At 41.4% G+C, this 17168-nt stretch overlaps 1 protein-coding gene across 6 annotated transcripts in view; it reads right to left on the bottom strand.

Moving 5' to 3' along the window:
- Positions 1-814: 814 nt before the first annotated feature.
- Positions 815-17168, bottom strand: part of LOC143025004 (uncharacterized) — a 45551-nt gene continuing 29197 nt past the window's right edge. For all 6 annotated transcript variants that reach the window (XM_076184608.1, XM_076184603.1, XM_076184605.1 and 3 more), the window contains 4 exons: positions 12925-13244; positions 9538-12049; positions 4704-4929; positions 815-4518 (listed from right to left, as the gene is read on the bottom strand). In XM_076184608.1, the coding sequence (XP_076040723.1) occupies positions 4446-4518; positions 4704-4929; positions 9538-12049; positions 12925-13244 (3131 nt within the window). In that variant the 3' untranslated portion in view covers positions 815-4445. The remainder of the gene's footprint in view (positions 4519-4703; positions 4930-9537; positions 12050-12924; positions 13245-17168) is intronic.

The raw sequence follows: 17168 nt of genomic DNA, 5'->3' as shown, positions 1-17168 counted from the left end.
CACTCACATGCATTAAAAAAATCCAACCCTTAGTCAATTAATGCCTTATGAACCACCCTTCTATCCAGCATCCTCTCCTATGTGTACTTATACTTGACCTTTTTCCTAAACACTGCATTAACTATCATCAACTCTTTTTAAACACATCACAACCATCAACCCTCAACTATGATTTTTACCTGGCACTCTACACTTCCCAACCACTCTGTCCATTGTTTCACTCCCTTCTCTAGCAATGAGATCTCCCAAAAGCACTACATTGACATCCCTCTAAAAATTCTCTAAGCACTCGTTTAATTCTACTCAAAAAGCCTCCTTTTCTTCTTCACCTTTCTCACTGCCAGGCCTATATGTGCTTACAAAGACCCACATCTTCCCAGTTTCACCTTCATCCACATTAACCTTAAAGAAACCTTCCACTCCACCACACACCTATCTCCTTACTAGTAGGAATGTGTGGGAGCGGGTGCTTGCTTTTTGACTTGGCTGTCTCCCTATTAATGGGGAAAAAGCCCTTGGTATATAGATCTTCACTCATGCTTTCCATATGTCCAAACCATCCCCAATAAACTTTCATCAGCCCTATCTGCCATCTCCTTTTCTACCCTTGCTCTCCTCCTCACCTCGTTTCTCACTCTATCCAACCTTGTAACCTGTACCATACTTCTCAGACATTTCATCTCAAATACATGTACATTTGATCTCAAATACATACCAATACACTACTTATAATACAATACAATATACTTCTCTCAGCCTCTCATATTCTAAGTTTCCACCCTATACAGAGGTGTTTAGAGTAAATTGTTTAAGAAAGAAGGAAAAGGAGCATATCAGAAGCTGAGAGAGGCATGGGAGGTGGTAAAGGAGTAGAGGGAGGAGTGAAAGAGGAACAGGAGTGTTTCATGGAGGAATTGACAGGGTGATGGTATGTGGAACAGGGAGGATGGGAGAGAATAGAAGAAAGGGTAGTGAGTGGTGGGATGATGGAGTGAAGAAGGTAGTAGATGAGAAGAAGTGAGCATTCAAGGATTGGTTGCTAAGTAGGACTAAAGAATTATACGGGGTAAAGCAAAAGAAAAGAAAAAAAGAGAAAAGCAAACTACAAGATAAAGGACACAAACAGGAGAGCAGATGTAAAATGGGGGAGGAGTATGACAGAATATTTTTAAGTAATAAAAAGGTGTTTCAGAAGGAAGTTAAGAGAAGGGAAGGGGGTGTCAAATAGAGAAGGTAAAAGGTACAGATGGATATATTTTAACAGAAGAGGAGGTAGTAAGGGAAAGATGGACAGAGTAATCTAGAGAGCAATTGAATGTGGAGGATAGGGAGGCATTGGTGGTAGCCGTGGGAGGCATTAAGATGACAGTGATGGAAGAGGAAAATGGAAAAAAAAAAAAAAAATGTGGTGCAAGTAATTTTGAAAATGATGAGAGCAGGGAAGGCACCTGGGTTAGATAGGAGTCATGCAGAGTGGCTAAAGCAGGGAGTTATAGTAATAGTGGACTGGTTAGTGAGGCTGTTTGATGTGTGTCTATGGGAGGGTAGAATGCTAGAGGACTGGAGGAATGCCTGTATGGTTCTGATTTACAAGGGAAAAGGAGACAAATAAGATATATAGCTTTACAAGGATTAGTTTGTCTAGTGCAGCTGGGAAAGCTTATGGGAGGGCTTTAACTGAGAGGATTAGGAGAGGAACAGAGAGTATAACTGGTAAAGAACAGTGGGTTTAGCAAAGGTAGAGGTTGCATGGATCAGATTTTTGTAGTAAGACAGATATGTGAGAAAGCTTTAGCAAAAGGTAAGGATGTTTTTTAGGTTTTTATGGATTTGGAAAAAGATTATGACAGGGTAGAAAGGAAAGCACTGTGGAAGGTTTTGCAGATATATGGGATTGGGGGAAAGCTGTTAAGGACAGTCAAGAGTTTTTACAAGAGTAGACACTGTTATATTTGGAGATGGAGAGAGTGAGTGGTTTGTGATAAAGATGGGGCTTAATAAGGGTGTCATGTTGCCATGGCTGATGTGTACATGGATACGGTGGTGCAGGAAGCAAATGCGAAGGTATTGGGCTGGGGACTGGAGATGGCTAAAGAAAATGGAGAAAAGTGAGCCAATTATTGTTTGTTGATGACACTGTGCTTGTGGCAAGGTTAGAGGGGGAATAAAGGCAGTTAGTGATGGAGTTTGGGAAGATATGAGATGGGAGAAAGTTGAAGGTAAATGTCCGTAAATGTTAGGTGATGAGATGTACAAGGAGAGACAATGGCAGAATTGGAAGTTAGTCTTAAATGAGAGAGGCTAGAGGAACTGAATATTTTGGGGTATTTTGGGTCGCATGTGGCAGGAAAGGGAGTGGAGGTGGAGGTAAATTGTAGATTGGGAAGGTATGCAACAGGAGAAAGTTGAAGGTAAATGCCAGTGAAAGTAATGTGATGAGATGTACAAGGGAGATGATGGCAGAGCATTGGAAGTCTTAATTTAGGGTTGCACATAGCAGGAAAGGGAGGTGTGGAGGTAAACTGTAGACTGAGAGAAGCATGTAAATGCCTTGGGGAATGAAAGTGTCACGAGAAATAGGCATCTGGGAACGGATGCAAAGAGGATAATATGAAGGGGTGATTGTGCTGACAACACTGTAAGGAATGGAGACTTGTAATTTAAGAGAGACAGAGAGAAATTGAATTGCATTTACCCTCTTCCATATGATGACGCCTGCATCAGCATCATGAGACGCAAGTGGGTATACGAAGATGCTGGTGTTGACGTCTTGATTACATTTATTTTGTAGTTATAGCTAAGTGACCCCTGAATTCTGTGAACTGGCTTGATCATGTTTTCTGTGTTTATCAGTACTCAGTGAGAGAATGAGTAATACAGCAGTGACTTTATATTTTATAATCCGAGTATTGCGATGCATCAATCATCCTACCTCAGGCATCAATGCTGCGTGCAAGAATTTGACTCTTACTGAAGAGGCTAAGATGAAATGTCTGAGAAGTATGGTAGGGGTTACAAGGTTGGATAGAGTGAGAATTGAGGAGGTGAGGAGGAGAGCAGGGATGGAAAAGGAGATGACAGATAGGGCTGATGAAAGACTATCGAGATGGTTTGGGCTAATGAAAAGAATGAGGGAAGAAACATTAATAAAAGAGTGCAGGGGGGGGCAGAGGTGGATGAAGTGAACTTGAGAGGACGGCCAAGGACAAAATGGATGGAGTGAGTGAGGGGGGCTTTGAGCAAGAGGGGGTGTCTATTGAGCAAAGAAAGGAGAAGGCAGGAGATAAAGGCATGTGGAGAAAGGCTGTGTGTGGATGATACTGTAATGCAAGAATGGGAGGGAGCAGGGGATGGGGAGTAGGGAGTATTTTATTTGTGAACAATATATTGATGCAGCCCAAAGGGATTTCTCCCCATCTTCTCCATTTTCTGCATGAGGGGATGGAAAGGGGGGGGTCACCAATTAAGTGAAGTGGCCTTGTTGTGGATGTATTGTGTCTTCCTGTACTGCTTCTGACCCAGGGCAGTGGGCACGATGCTGGGATGACCTTTCATCCATAAGGAGCTAAGATGAGAGGGTGGTGGATGGGAGTGGGCACATGCCTTCAGACTTGGCTACCCCCCTTATATGGGGGAAAAATCCCTTGGTGTACAGACATTGTAAATTAATGTAAAGGTATCTACCTCCAATTCAAAGAAACAATATGAACAAGTTTTTTTTTTTTTTTGGTTCAAAAAGTACAGATACTTATTGCACCCTTCTCCACTATTTTCCACACTTAATACAATATATTGGGCCTCATTTCATATCCTTTATAGGATGAACACAGGAAACATGAAGAACAATGTGAATACCATTTCCAAGTTCGTGGAAAAACCCATTTGCGACCATTCTCTCTTTTTGAACCACCCCTATTAGTTATTCATAAAAAGATGAACATCCTCGTAAATAAAAATGACATTTACCACTTGCAGCCATTCTCTCTTTTGGTAAAGGGACACTTGATAAATGCCTACTGGTTATTCATAAAAAGATTAACATCCTCATAAATAAAAATGGCATATACCACAGTGAAATATATATCTGTGGACATCGTATCTCCAAAGTCAAGTTCCTATCTTTTTAGCAATGTGCATAAAATAAGAGTACTTCCACTATACTTTATACTATGGTTTCTACCAAACATTCAACATTTAGTCCTAAGAAGACTATCAGTCTTAGATCTATGGTCCTACAAACTAAAGTATGAAGTCACACCACTGATACATACATATGAAGGCATATCTAAGACATTCATTCAAATATTCCTAAATAAAAAGGTCACATATTTCAGGCTGTTTTTGTATCATGAAGGTAATTCTGCTGTAAATTGGATAAAATGGTTGCAAAGTCGAAAAAAGGCCTCTTCCTTTGCAGCCCTTTCCTCCAAAACGAAGGTTTCCAACTACGACTTGCTTTTGCTGACCTGTGGCTTAATTTTTATGCTGACAGAGTTCCCCTTGGTTTGACGCATTTTACTGTTGGAAAAGTGAAAGAGCTGGATAATAAAAACTACAAAGAAAATATCTGGCACTGTTATATATAAAAACTATAACCAAATAATTGACAAAGAAAACTCTTATCCTCAGTTTTTTCAATCAAGAACAAAATAGTGAAGATATAGACAGGGTAAAATACATTTTGAAACAGTTAAAAAACTTACCAATTAAGTGGAATTTCCTTGTAGGTAGTTACAGCTGTGGTTCTTCTCCTCCTGTGCTCTCTGTTCTCTTCTTCAACTTCTATCTTCAAATCAGCTACATCAATGCTCTTTTTTGCTTCTAACACCCTATTTCTCTCTTCCTCCTGAAGTTCCTTTTTACATCCTGGGTCTGCTGAGACTTCCTCAATACCATCCAGAGCATTGAGTGATTTTATTGCTTCCACACCTGCAATAACTATAATGTATCAATGTCCAACAAAGATCGTATTACACAAGAATGACCTATCTATCAGTATATCAATAGTCTTCTTCCCCCTTACAAGGGAGGTAGCCAGCTAAGGCACCCTACCCATCAATCATTCCCCTTTTATCTCTGCTTCTTGCGGATGAAGGGTCACCCTCGTTTCCTACCCAATGCCTAAGTGTAACCATTACTAACTATCACCTACCACGCACATGATCCACATGCTTGCAACATAGCGAGATTTCCCTCTTGCTTACCTTGCTTTCCCAGAACACACATCTAACGCAGCAGAAATCAGACAAAACAGGATATTGCCACGAACATGCCAAATGCCACCAGACTAACCCATTAAACCCCCTTTATTATAAGTGACCCCTTATTATATCACCCATAAGCTAACATATATATAACATACCTAACCATACCCACCAACCATACGACTAACCCCAATAAGTAGAATTAACTCCAAAGCCTAAAAATAGCAACTAACACTTTTACTTACGACAACCTACTAACCCCCTTTATTAACGACAACTACGTCACCAAGAAAGCCAGAGCTGGGCAAGTCAAGAGCCTACCAGCCAGAGCTGAGCAGGTCAAGCCTGCCAGCCAGGTGTGCCCGAGGTCAAGGCCCGGCACTTACTGTATTTTGCCCACAGGGCCCATTTGTAGTTTGTTTTATTTCCGAGATTCTCCTTTTACAAATAAATAGAAAATAACTCCCCCTATAGAGTTTATCTCGCCGGCATTAAGTCCCCCTTACGTAGCCTACACAAACCAAAACGTTACACCAGGTAAAAAAAAATTACTGTTTGCAGACAACAGTAATGGTTATATACTGGACAAATTTAGATTTAAAAAGGAAATAGGCAAGAATTGGTTTACTAATAGGGTGGTCGACGAATGGAATAAACTTAGTAACCATGTAGTAAGCCCTGAAACTATCAGTTGTTTTAAGAAATGATTAGACAACTTTATGGATGGGGATGACAGGTGGTGATGGATACAGAGCTACCTAGTGTAGGCCTTATGGTCTCTTGCAGTCTCCTTCATTCTTATGTTCTTATGTTAACAGTGCATTCAAGGCAGGAGCTGAGGAGGGTTTAAGGCAGTTAGTGACAGAAATTGCGAAGGTATGAGATAAGAGAAAATTTTAGGTATAGGTGAAAGATTATGAGATGTACAAGGAGAGAGTATAGGGGGACAAAGAACTTTGATATAAAGATGTGTAAACTTGTTCTAATATGTTATATATTGCTGCTTAAACGAAAAACATGTTTTAGTCAATACTGATGGAATAAGGTAAACCCTACACAAATAAGACCTTGAGACAGCAACTGTCTCCAATGTCAGAATAAAGTACACTTTCACCCACTCCTGTTCCAATTCTTAATATTCCATTACAAGTAGCATTATGGGGCAGGAAACGCAAATACCACCACCATGTTCACCCATTTGCAGCTCAGAAGACCTTGGGATTCCTTTTTCTTATTTTTCTCACATAAGATTGATTGATTGATTGATTAAAGGTTATCTGGCGTCGTAACTGCCAAGGTCATAGACGCCGAATTGTTAAATTCTTAGATTCAATTTTGGGTATAGATAATAATAATAATAATAGTGATTTACTATGTATAGATGAAGGTAAATATTAATAAATCTAAATTCAGTATCAGGTATAAGTTATCAAATAGTGTAATGGTTATGTATATATGGTGTTAAATTATGTTAAGGTCTGAATAGAGTTATTACACATTTTAGGACCAACCGGTCCAAAGAGTCTGACCAATTTCTCGCATAAGAATCACAGCAAATGTATACACTGACTCTGCCACCCTCCTTATTTCTATCTATATACCAAAGGCTTCTTTCCCCCTTTTAAGCCCTTGTATACAATTACACCTCCATGGGCATCACGAGTCACAAATGAACACGAGGATGCCAGCCTCTGCTTTCTGATTATATCTATTTTGTAGTTGCAGCTGTGTATAGATGAAGCTGTGATGATGCTGTGATGCATGAGGGGAAATGGGTGGGGGATGGGGGGTGAGGAAGTATGTATGAGAAAAAAATGACGCAGCCCGAAGGGATTTCTCCCCGTCTTCTCCTTTTCTGCATGGGGGGACGGAGAGGGGGGGTCGCCGAATTTATGAAGCGGCCTTGCTGTGGATGTGCTGTGTCTTGCGACACTGCTTCTGACCTAGGGCAGTGGACAGGATGCAGGGATGACCCGTCATCCAGGAGGTGCCAAGATAAGAGGGAGGAGGGTGGAGGGGAGTGGAATATATAGGAAATGGAATGGATGGGAGTGGTTTCTATGCCTTTTTCTTTTTGGCTACCCCCCATGTAAGGGGGAAAAAGCCTTTGGTATATGTATGTATGTAGTTGTAGCTGAGTGACCCTCTTATTCTGTGAACCGGCTTGGTCACTTTTTCCATGGTTCCATTCCGGGTGAAAAAGAACGAGTACAACAGCCGTAACTTTATATTTCATAATGCAAGTATTGTGATGCATCATCTTACATCAGGTAGCTAATGTGTGCGCGAATATTCGAGTAATATTGAAGTGGATAAGGGAGGTAGTCCTGTCAAAGTCATGCACCCACTCCCACCCATTCCATTCCACTCCTATCCACTTCTCTTATTTCCCTCTAACTTTAGTTTCTCATGGATGAAGGGTTATCCCTGTCTCCTGCCTACTGTCCAGGTTAGAAGCAATGCAGCAAGACACAGCCCCCCCCCCCCACACACACACATCTTTTCACTGTCATAGTTTCACAATGTTATAATCTTGTAGGATGTATATTTTCAGCAGTAATGCTGCTATACCCAATAAACTGTATATTGTTATTGTTGTTATTGTCGTTACTGTTGTTAGTTATTATTGTTATTATTATTATTATTATTATTACACTTAATATGGGGAATAAAGGCTTTTGTATAAATATGTATAAATGGAACTACATACATACATACATATACCAAGGCTTTTTCCCCCTTCCAAGGGAGGTAGCCAAAAAGGGGAAGGCATAAAAACACTCCCACCCATTTCATCCCTAAATACACTCCACACCCCTCCCACCCTCCCTCTCATCTGAGCACCTCCTGGATGACGGGTCATCCCTGCACCCTGCCCACTACAATGGAACTACAATATGTATAAATGTAGCTACTGACACTCCATCACTTTCTTGTTTACTCTAATCTTAAAAATTCTTTACTTCAGTCTTTTACTATCTTCTAACACTCCTATTTAGCTATGGCATTTCCTCGAAATACAAAACCATTTCATACAAAAAGTGCTTTGTATGTGATACTCAAATAACTAAAATGACCAATTTTCTTTTTTCTTTTTTTTCTTTTTTTATCCAGTAATACATTTTTTTCCATCTGACTCAACCGTTACCTGCAAAGTGAGGCCACTAGGCATAGAAAAAGAAATCTCCCCACTTCAACCAAGCAAAGATTGCCCATCACCTTCCCAGCAATTAATATCTCCTAAATTTCATATTCAACTATGGCAACCATTATTCCTTGAAATACAGCAGGGACCAATGATGGGTACCTGCATGTAGTAGTCCTATATGACAGACAGTGAAGCTGCCTACTTTCAAAACCAACCCCCCCACACCTCTACTAAGAAATTACAACCCTCGGAGTTGAGACATAGTATCCAGACAGGGCCCAAGTTATCTCTCTATCATCTTCAGCTGTATTTCTTCTACTTTTTCACACATAGAAGGCTGACAGTATGTAACTGCTCTCCTCTCCTTACAACTTTGAGCTAGTAACATTGGAAAAGCCCCACACTGATCTGACACAGAGAACAGTTCAGTTACTCCCCAGAAAGGTCTGTGGGAGGTTCCAAGGACCGTTGCCAACCACTGTCAGGTTGTGGGTTTTCCATTTATTGAAATTTGAGGCAATGATTGATTGAAATAGAGAACTACACTCAACTGCACCCCCATAGTATAGTTCCCTACAATCAAGAAAACATAGACACACTGCAAAAATCAAAATATTATAAATAATGACTATCTACTCGTATATACCAAAGGTTTTCCCGCCTTACAAGGTAGAATAACTACACTAAAACCTCCCTAATATATATATATATATATATATATATATATATATATATATATATATATATATATATATATATATATATATATATATATATATATATATATACATATATATATATATATATACACAACAACCTACTATCTGCTCCTCACAACACATCCATACAATCAATCAATCCACTGCCCCAAGCCTCTCTTACAGACGACCTACAACTCCCAAGTATTTGGCAACAAGTATTAATCAGTCACTGATGGAAGAGGTATTATGTTGTCCTGGTATGGCTACAGTAGGGCAATGTAGGATGAGGCGTTCAGTGTCTTCTGCATGATGTAGTTCTTTCTTCATTTAATGAACCATGCCCTTGGTTCAACTTCACCTGTGGCAGGATTCGAACTGCCATCCACTCGACCTTCGCCGCCAGTAATGACACCCTAACCTACTCAACCGGTGAGCTTCCTATTAACTCATAAACAATAAAATAATAAATTCATAAAACACTTACCAGTCATGAGATTTTTCCTTTGGTTGGAGTTTTTGTTTTTGTCCTCTTCTTCCGAGAATGTTATTGTTCCCAAGTCTGGTAGAGCCTCTCCATCTTCCGCATCTTTATAACCATCAGTCACTTGTTTAATTTTTCTTAAAAGAGACTCTAGACCATCCCCAATTTCTTTCTTTACGTCAATCAGAGGCAACGACTTAGGAGGCTCGCTATCTTGACATGTATTATTTTTATTCTCTACACTGCTTTTATTATCTTTCAGCGTGTCCTCTGGTTTCTGGTCTAAAATTTTGTCTACACTAGAGTCTACTACTTCATTATTCAAATCCAACAATGGATCTTCCATACCTGTATTAGAATTTTGTTGTTCAGCATTGTTCAAATTAGAATTTACTTTTGGAGCCTCTAAATCTACCAAATCTACTAAAGATTCACCGACACCACAAGTTAAGGACAATTTGGAACTTTTAGTCTTCCTTTTTCTAGGCTTCCCTACACCGATTCTTGGCTTTGACCGAACCCTTGGCCTCTTAACAGGTGTTCTTTCAATTTTCAAACCTGCAGGTTTGCTTTCTGTTGGTAAACTTTCCTCTTCATTTTGTACGCTATTTTCCAGTGATACATTTGGTGTGACCTCTAGTGTTGTATTTGGAGACACTTCTGGTGTTGGCTTGGGTGTTATGCTCCTAGACACTATGCTATTCTTTTTATTGCCTGGGGGTCTCCCTCTTCTCTTAGCTGGTTTTATAAACTTTGTGACAATTTCATCATTGTTACCATTTCTCTCATCCATGTTCTTGATGGGTGATATTATTGCTGCTGCTGACTTGTATTTCTTCTTGGGTGAAAAGGTGTCCTTCACTGGGGAAAGGGATTCCTGTTCTCCTTCATCTTTAGTAAAGCTGGAATTGATTTTGTCAATAGGCATTTCGCTAACAAGTTCTTTCTCTTGGGTGATGGTAACAGGTGCCTTTGATTTTCTTGATCTTTTCTTCACTACTTCAATTGCACCAACAGATAATTTTGATGATTTTGAAGCCCGTTTTCTGGAATCTGGCTTCTCACCTTCATCTTTTACAGTCTTCTGATTTTTTTTCACGGGAGGAACCCAATCTACATCTTCCTCAACTGATTCTACGGATGAAAATGAAGACTTTTTACTTGCTCTCTCTTGATTGGAACCCTTTTTCTTTCGTCCTCGTGGGCTCTCCAGAACAGCTTTGGTATCCCCAGGGAGTTCCTTTGACAAGGATTGCTTATGAGACTGTAAGTGTTCAGATAACTTTGGAGTTCTCATGACATCTTCTAGCACAACAGATACGTTCACCATTTTTAGACTTCTTCTTCCTTCTTTAACGTCATTATCGAGAATGCTCGTCATGCTTGGATGAATATTTTCTTTTTCTAATTTGGTTGAAACGTAAGGTGGCATGACTACCGTCGTTTCCATTAGGGATAAATCAAATGGAGTTTTGATGGAATTTTCTGTATCTTTACTTGGTGTTCTGGAATTATCTTGAACTTCCTTAGTGCGAGGTTTAAAGAACTTGTTTGTTGTCACTTCTTTTACTTGTTTTGTGGTCTTCTCATCAGCAGAAACAGGATTTAGAGGGTCCTGGGCAATCTGTGGGATAAGCTTGGAAACGGGTTCAGTCATTTCCATTGAGACATCCATAACACAGGTGAGATCTTGATCTGGTAACAAATAATCACAGGGCAAAGGTGCCAAGTTTTGTGAGCATGCAAGGGGCGGAGGTAGAGGCAGGGCCGAGTCGGTTTCCGAAACACCGTAACTGTCATTTCCGTTCATTGGCAAGGCATCATCACATATTCTTTCTTTCATATACATGCTAGAATGAATTTCTTCGGTACTTAGTCTTCTCAACTTCACTGTTGGAGAACCTACGTCACTAGAGTGTTTCAATACCTTTGCAATATTTCCAGAGTTTCTTGTAGAACGTGAACGAGATTTCCTTCCTCTCTTTGCTTCCAGATCCTCCAGCCGTGCCAGCATTGTAGCAGGTGAAGCTAAATAGCTGGCATCACCAACATTCAGTGATGAATCTTTTATTAAACCTTCAGCGGAATCTTGTATATTCTGAATCAGGTCACCTTGTGCACCATCATTAACGTTAATACCACCGCCATTTGTATTTTCAGATTGTAAGCATTCACTATTTGATTTATCAGCAGCTGCATCACCATCCAAACTTACATCAACTAACGAATTCTCTGTTTCTGAAACATGACTATCGTTTGCACTACAGGCACTGTCCTGAAGAACCAAACGCACACTTGATCTACGACCCCTTCTGGTGTTCTTCTGAGTGCTGATTCGAGAGTAGCTGTGCCTTCTTTTGCCTGGATTGGCCTTTTTAGCTGCACTTGAAGATCGTCTTCTTCCGGACTTGGATACAGGTTTTTCAATGTTAATGAATCTCCAACTAGGTCCTTCTAAGGGATCTTCTTGTGATTCTTCTGAGGATCCAGCCAAATTCTCTTCCTTACATCTTGCCTGTGTAAAAAAAAAAAAACTCTAATAAACAACACAATGAACTTTTATATTACATAAATAGTCACATAGTATAATTCAACTATCTCTCCTTTCAACTACCCTTTTTAAACCTCTCCTTTACCACCTGTTTAACTCCTTTTCATCATTTTTCTGTGGGACTTTGAGGTATATACATAGCAGACTCTTTTCTCTTATATGGGGGGGATGGCTGTGCCAAAGCGCATGTCCACCTCACACCTATCAAAGCCCATCCATCACCTCTCCCATTTTGGCACCTTGTGATTAAAGGTAATCCCTCCCTTGCCACACTAATCTTGTCAAAGGAAAGCAGTGAGACAATGTGCCTCCCCATCCTCATCCCTTCACAAGAACATCCCTTCAGGCTGCATCATTCTTTCATCTATTCACATTCTCCATTCATTCCGATCTTTCCCACTCTCTCCTCCTTGCTTGACAAGACATTCCTTATGCATCCAAGGCTCCCTTAATCCATCCAGATGGGTGTGGGATGGATGAAGTCTGGATAGCTGCATGCCTTGGCTATCCATCTCCCTTATAAGGAAAACCGTTAAAACCCTCCCCCACCTCCCATCTGCCTCCCTCGCAGTGCATTTCATTTTCATCGTCTTTACTCTGTAATTCTCTTATACTTCCTTGTTTCTTCCTAGCAACCATTCCTTGTATACATGGTTTTTTAATGTTCCTTGTATAACATGCCTTTTTTTCCGCTACCACAGCTTTCATTTTTTTTATTCCGTCTTTCATTACCTTCCTTCTGTTCCCACATATCCTCCTCATCCCATTCACCATCTTTGCGCACTTCAGTTCTTCCTCCACTCCAATTTCAACTTTCACTACATTTCATAGTTTCTTACCTCTGCATTTTCTTTCTGTTTGGGAGAAGTGAAGTTATTTCCATTGTACGATCTTGAAAACTCGTCGCCAAAAATATTGTCCTGGTATCTGGTTGGAGACAGCTCTTCAAATGGCAATTCGTGTGTACTCGGGTCTGCTGAGGAAGGGAGAGCATCACTAGCATCACTTGTATTTCTGGCATCCGCATCAGCATTCTCAGATTCTTCCAAGTCTTCTTCATCCTGTTCCTGATCCTGATTATATGAGCTATTTGGACGACTCATTTCCAGTGAATTTTGTTCTTCGATAATGCTAATGGCCATATCCCCTTCCTGGTTTCCTGTAAAGAATATAAAATTATAAAAGGTCATTAACAATTTGGAACTTCATGTATATATGTGTATATATTCTATCTATACACCAAATGATAAGAGGGAGGGAGGAGGGTGGAGGGGAGTGGAATATATAGGAAATGGATTAGGTGGGAGTGGTTTCTATGCCTTTTTCTTTTTGGCTACCCCCTGTGTAAGGGGAAAAAGCCTTTGGTATATGTATGTATACACCAAATGGCATCCTCCCTGTTATATGGGAGGTGATATGGTTTTACATCACAAACTCCTCTCATCAGAAGGCTAGGACGGTGCCCCTTTCGAGGACTTTGTAGTGTGGAATTTAATCAACCATGCCCTTGGTTCACTTCGCCAGTGGCAGGGTTCGAACTGCCATCCATTCGAACTTCGCCACAAATGACGATGCCCTAATCCGCTCTGCTAGCTATGGGAGGTACATACATACATACATATTCCAAAGGCTTTTCCCCCCTACACAGGGGGGGTAGCCAAAAAGAAAAAGGCATAGAAACCACTCCCACCCATTCCATTTCCTATATATTCCACTCCCCTCCACCCTCCTCCCTCCCTCTTATCTTGGCACCTCCTGGATGACGGGTCATCCCTGCATCCTGTCCACTCCCCTGGGAGGTACCCAGCAAAAATATGCACTCACCCTTCACCCATCCAAAACTCCCTCCCTCCCTCTTATCTTGGCTCCTTTTGGATGTGGAGCCATGCCTAATCAGAAGCAATGCTGCACAACACAGCAGGGCCTGACACCAAAAGCGGATTTACACCCACTATTTACATGGCAACCCTCCCGCCTTGTTCACTTGTAAGTAAACAGACAAGACTAGCAGAAAACGCTTTGTACATACATATACCAAAGGCTTTTTTCCCCTGCATGGGGGGTAGCCAAAAAAGAAAAAGGCATAGAAACCACTCCCACCCATTCCATTTCCTATATATTCTACTCCCCTCCACCTTCCTCTCTGCCTCTTATCGCTTCATGCTGTGTCAATTTATTATCCATTCACAACCACTCACCCCTATCTCTTGCCCTCTCCCTTCCCTGCTCAACAGACAATGCAGAATGTGCTGTTCAGTATCTTCTATGTGGTCACTGGAACCACCATACATAAGACATTAAAAATATCATCATATAATGCCCTGCACAAATAATCCCTAGACAACAACAGTATCCTCCCCAACACCATGTGACCTATGGGCCCATACAGTGACTATTCCTAGTTACTTGGGAACTGTGGGTCTTCTGCAAGACAAATGTAGGGGAACAGATTGATTGTTTACATAGTAACTGCATTTAAGAGTAATCTAAATCTGTTGCCAGGCAAATTCTGTGTTGGTACTTCTTTCACCACTTTGGTACAATGACCCCTATGTAGCCGTCATGAGGCGCGAGTAGGTACACAAGGATGCCAGTATCGGCATTTTGATTATATATTTTGTAATTGTACAAGAGTTACCCCTGGATTCTGTGAACTGGTTTGATCATGTTTTCTGTGTTTATTATTACTCACAGTAAAAGAGAATGAGTAATACAGCAGTAAATTTATAATTCTATAATGCAAGTAGTGTGATGCATCATACATATGGCAGCCAATGCTGTGTGCAAGAATTTGACTCGTACTGAAGTGGTTAACATTGGGTAGTGGCCTGAATGCGGTCGTATCAATCCACCATTAAACCTAGAATACTGCTCGACTCCAGTGTGTACAAGTGCCATATAAGTTCCTAAAGTATTGACTACATATAAACATGCAGTCACTGCCCAAGTATGGGGTATTGCTCCTACACATATGCAGAGCCTTTACATGTCTAAATGCCACCCCGGGGCAAAATGCTGCCCCAGGGCAAAGTGCCACCCCAGTACAAAGTTCTGAGTGACCACCCCTCCCCCAACACCACTTCCCACCTCCATCATTCCTTACAGCCTGTTCTAGCAATTTTTTTAAATAATTAAACGGATTTTAAAAATTGTATTTAATGTCCCTATTGCAGAAAGGATAGGGAAAAAATATTCTGTTGATTCAAACGCAACATTTGTATATTTCGGTAAAATATTCAGGGCTCCTTCGACCTTTTTTTTATTATAATTATTTTGTCAGCCTTGTGGGCGGCATGTCCAAACTAGAATTGCCGCCCCTCTAAATGTGCCGCCCCAGGGCATATGCCCCCCCCCCCCGCCCTTCCCCATGTGAGGGCCCTGCACATACAGTGCTTGACAAAAGTTCGCGGCGCCTCAGCAAATCTAAACAAAAATGCACAAAAATGTAATTAATCATTATATTTATTGGATTTTTACTCACCTAATACTTGGTTGGGAGTCCTTTGCGCTTTAACACAGCCTCAAGACGACGTGGAAGTGAAGCAGCTAGGTTGTGGAGGGTTGTAGGCTCCAAATTATCCCAGATTTCCTGAATGGCTGCCTCGAGCTTGGGTATAGAGCTGACGTCTTTGCCTTGTAACCTCTTCTTTATAATGTGCCACAAATTTTCAATTGGGTTCAAATCAGGGCTATTACCTGGCCAGTCCTTTATAAAGTTCACTTCACAGTCGTTGAGCCAAGTAGTGATGGATTAGCAGTGTGGCAGGGGGCACCATCCTGCTGAAAAACTGTGGCACCTGTTTTTTCAAATGATTCAGGTAAATTTTCACACAGAAGCTCCAAGTACACGTTTTGGTTCACTTTTAAGTTCTTGGGTAACACCACTAATGACCCCAAGCCCTTGCCGCTGAAACAGCCCCACACCATTAAAGTATCAGGGAATTTGACAGTACCCTTGACGTACCGAGGGTCAAGCGGGTCACTTCCATGTCGCCGGTACACCTTTGCACCACGGTTACAGGTGACACTGAAGGTGGCCTCGTCAGACCACAAAACGTCAAGCCAGTCGTCCTCAGTCCAGTGAGAGTATTTCTTGGCAAATTCAATCCTTCTGGCTTTCTGCTTCTTGGTGACAAGTGGCTTAGCAACAGGCTGGTGACTCACGTACCCAAGCTCATGCACCCTTCGTGACACTGTCCTCACAGACACCTCACCAAACACCCCAGGGTTCTGTTCCTTCACTACCCTTGCTGTCTTACGAGGAGATGCCTCTAGAGTTCGTTTTATGATGGTATCTGCCCTTGTAGAAGTCTTTCTAGGGCGTCCTGAGCGTGGTTTGTGAGCAGGCAAAATGTCATCTGGCAAATCTCTTGCACGTGCACACCACTTCCTCAATGTAGACTTTGCACAGCTTAACTGTTCACTTATTTCCTTCGTTTTCTTGCCTGATTCACGTAGAGCAATGATCTGGGCTATTAACTGCTTGCTTCTATAAGCTGCATCGGCCATGGTAAGGTCACAGGCAATGGTAAGGTCACAGGATTGGAGCTACCAAAAAAAATGTACCGCAGACACTCTCTCACAATGACAGCCACGTGGCAACTGAGTGGTGTTGTCTGGCAGCGGCGTATAGTTTGAGGGTTTGTTTACACTGTATAGGCGCTGCGAACTTTTGTCTCAACTTTATCCACAAGGTGTCTGTGAGGACAGTGTCACGAAGGGTGCATGAGCTTGGGTACGTGAGTCACCAGCCTGTTGCTAAGCCACTTGTCACCAAGAAGCAGAAAGCCAGAAGGATTGAATTTGCCAAGAAATACTCTCACTGGACTGAGGACGACTGGCTTGACGTTTTGTGGTCTGACGAGGCCACCTTCAGTGTCACCTGTAACCGTGGTGCAAAGGTGTACCGGCGACATGGAAGTGACCCGCTTGACCCTCGGTACGTCAAGGGTACTGTCAAATTCCCTGATACTTTAATGGTGTGGGGCTGTTTCAGCGGCAAGGGCTTGGGGTCATTAGTGGTGTTACCCAAGAACTTAAAAGTGAACCAAAACGTGTACTTGGAGCTTCCGTGTGAAAATTT

The sequence above is a fragment of the Oratosquilla oratoria genome, chromosome 4 (assembly GCF_046742065.1).
Source record: "Oratosquilla oratoria isolate Oo_2021 chromosome 4, ASM4674206v1, whole genome shotgun sequence".
Classification (NCBI taxonomy): domain Eukaryota; kingdom Metazoa; phylum Arthropoda; class Malacostraca; order Stomatopoda; family Squillidae; genus Oratosquilla; species Oratosquilla oratoria.
Note: the sequence above shows the minus strand (reverse complement) of the source record. Positions and strands in the feature narration are given on the sequence as shown.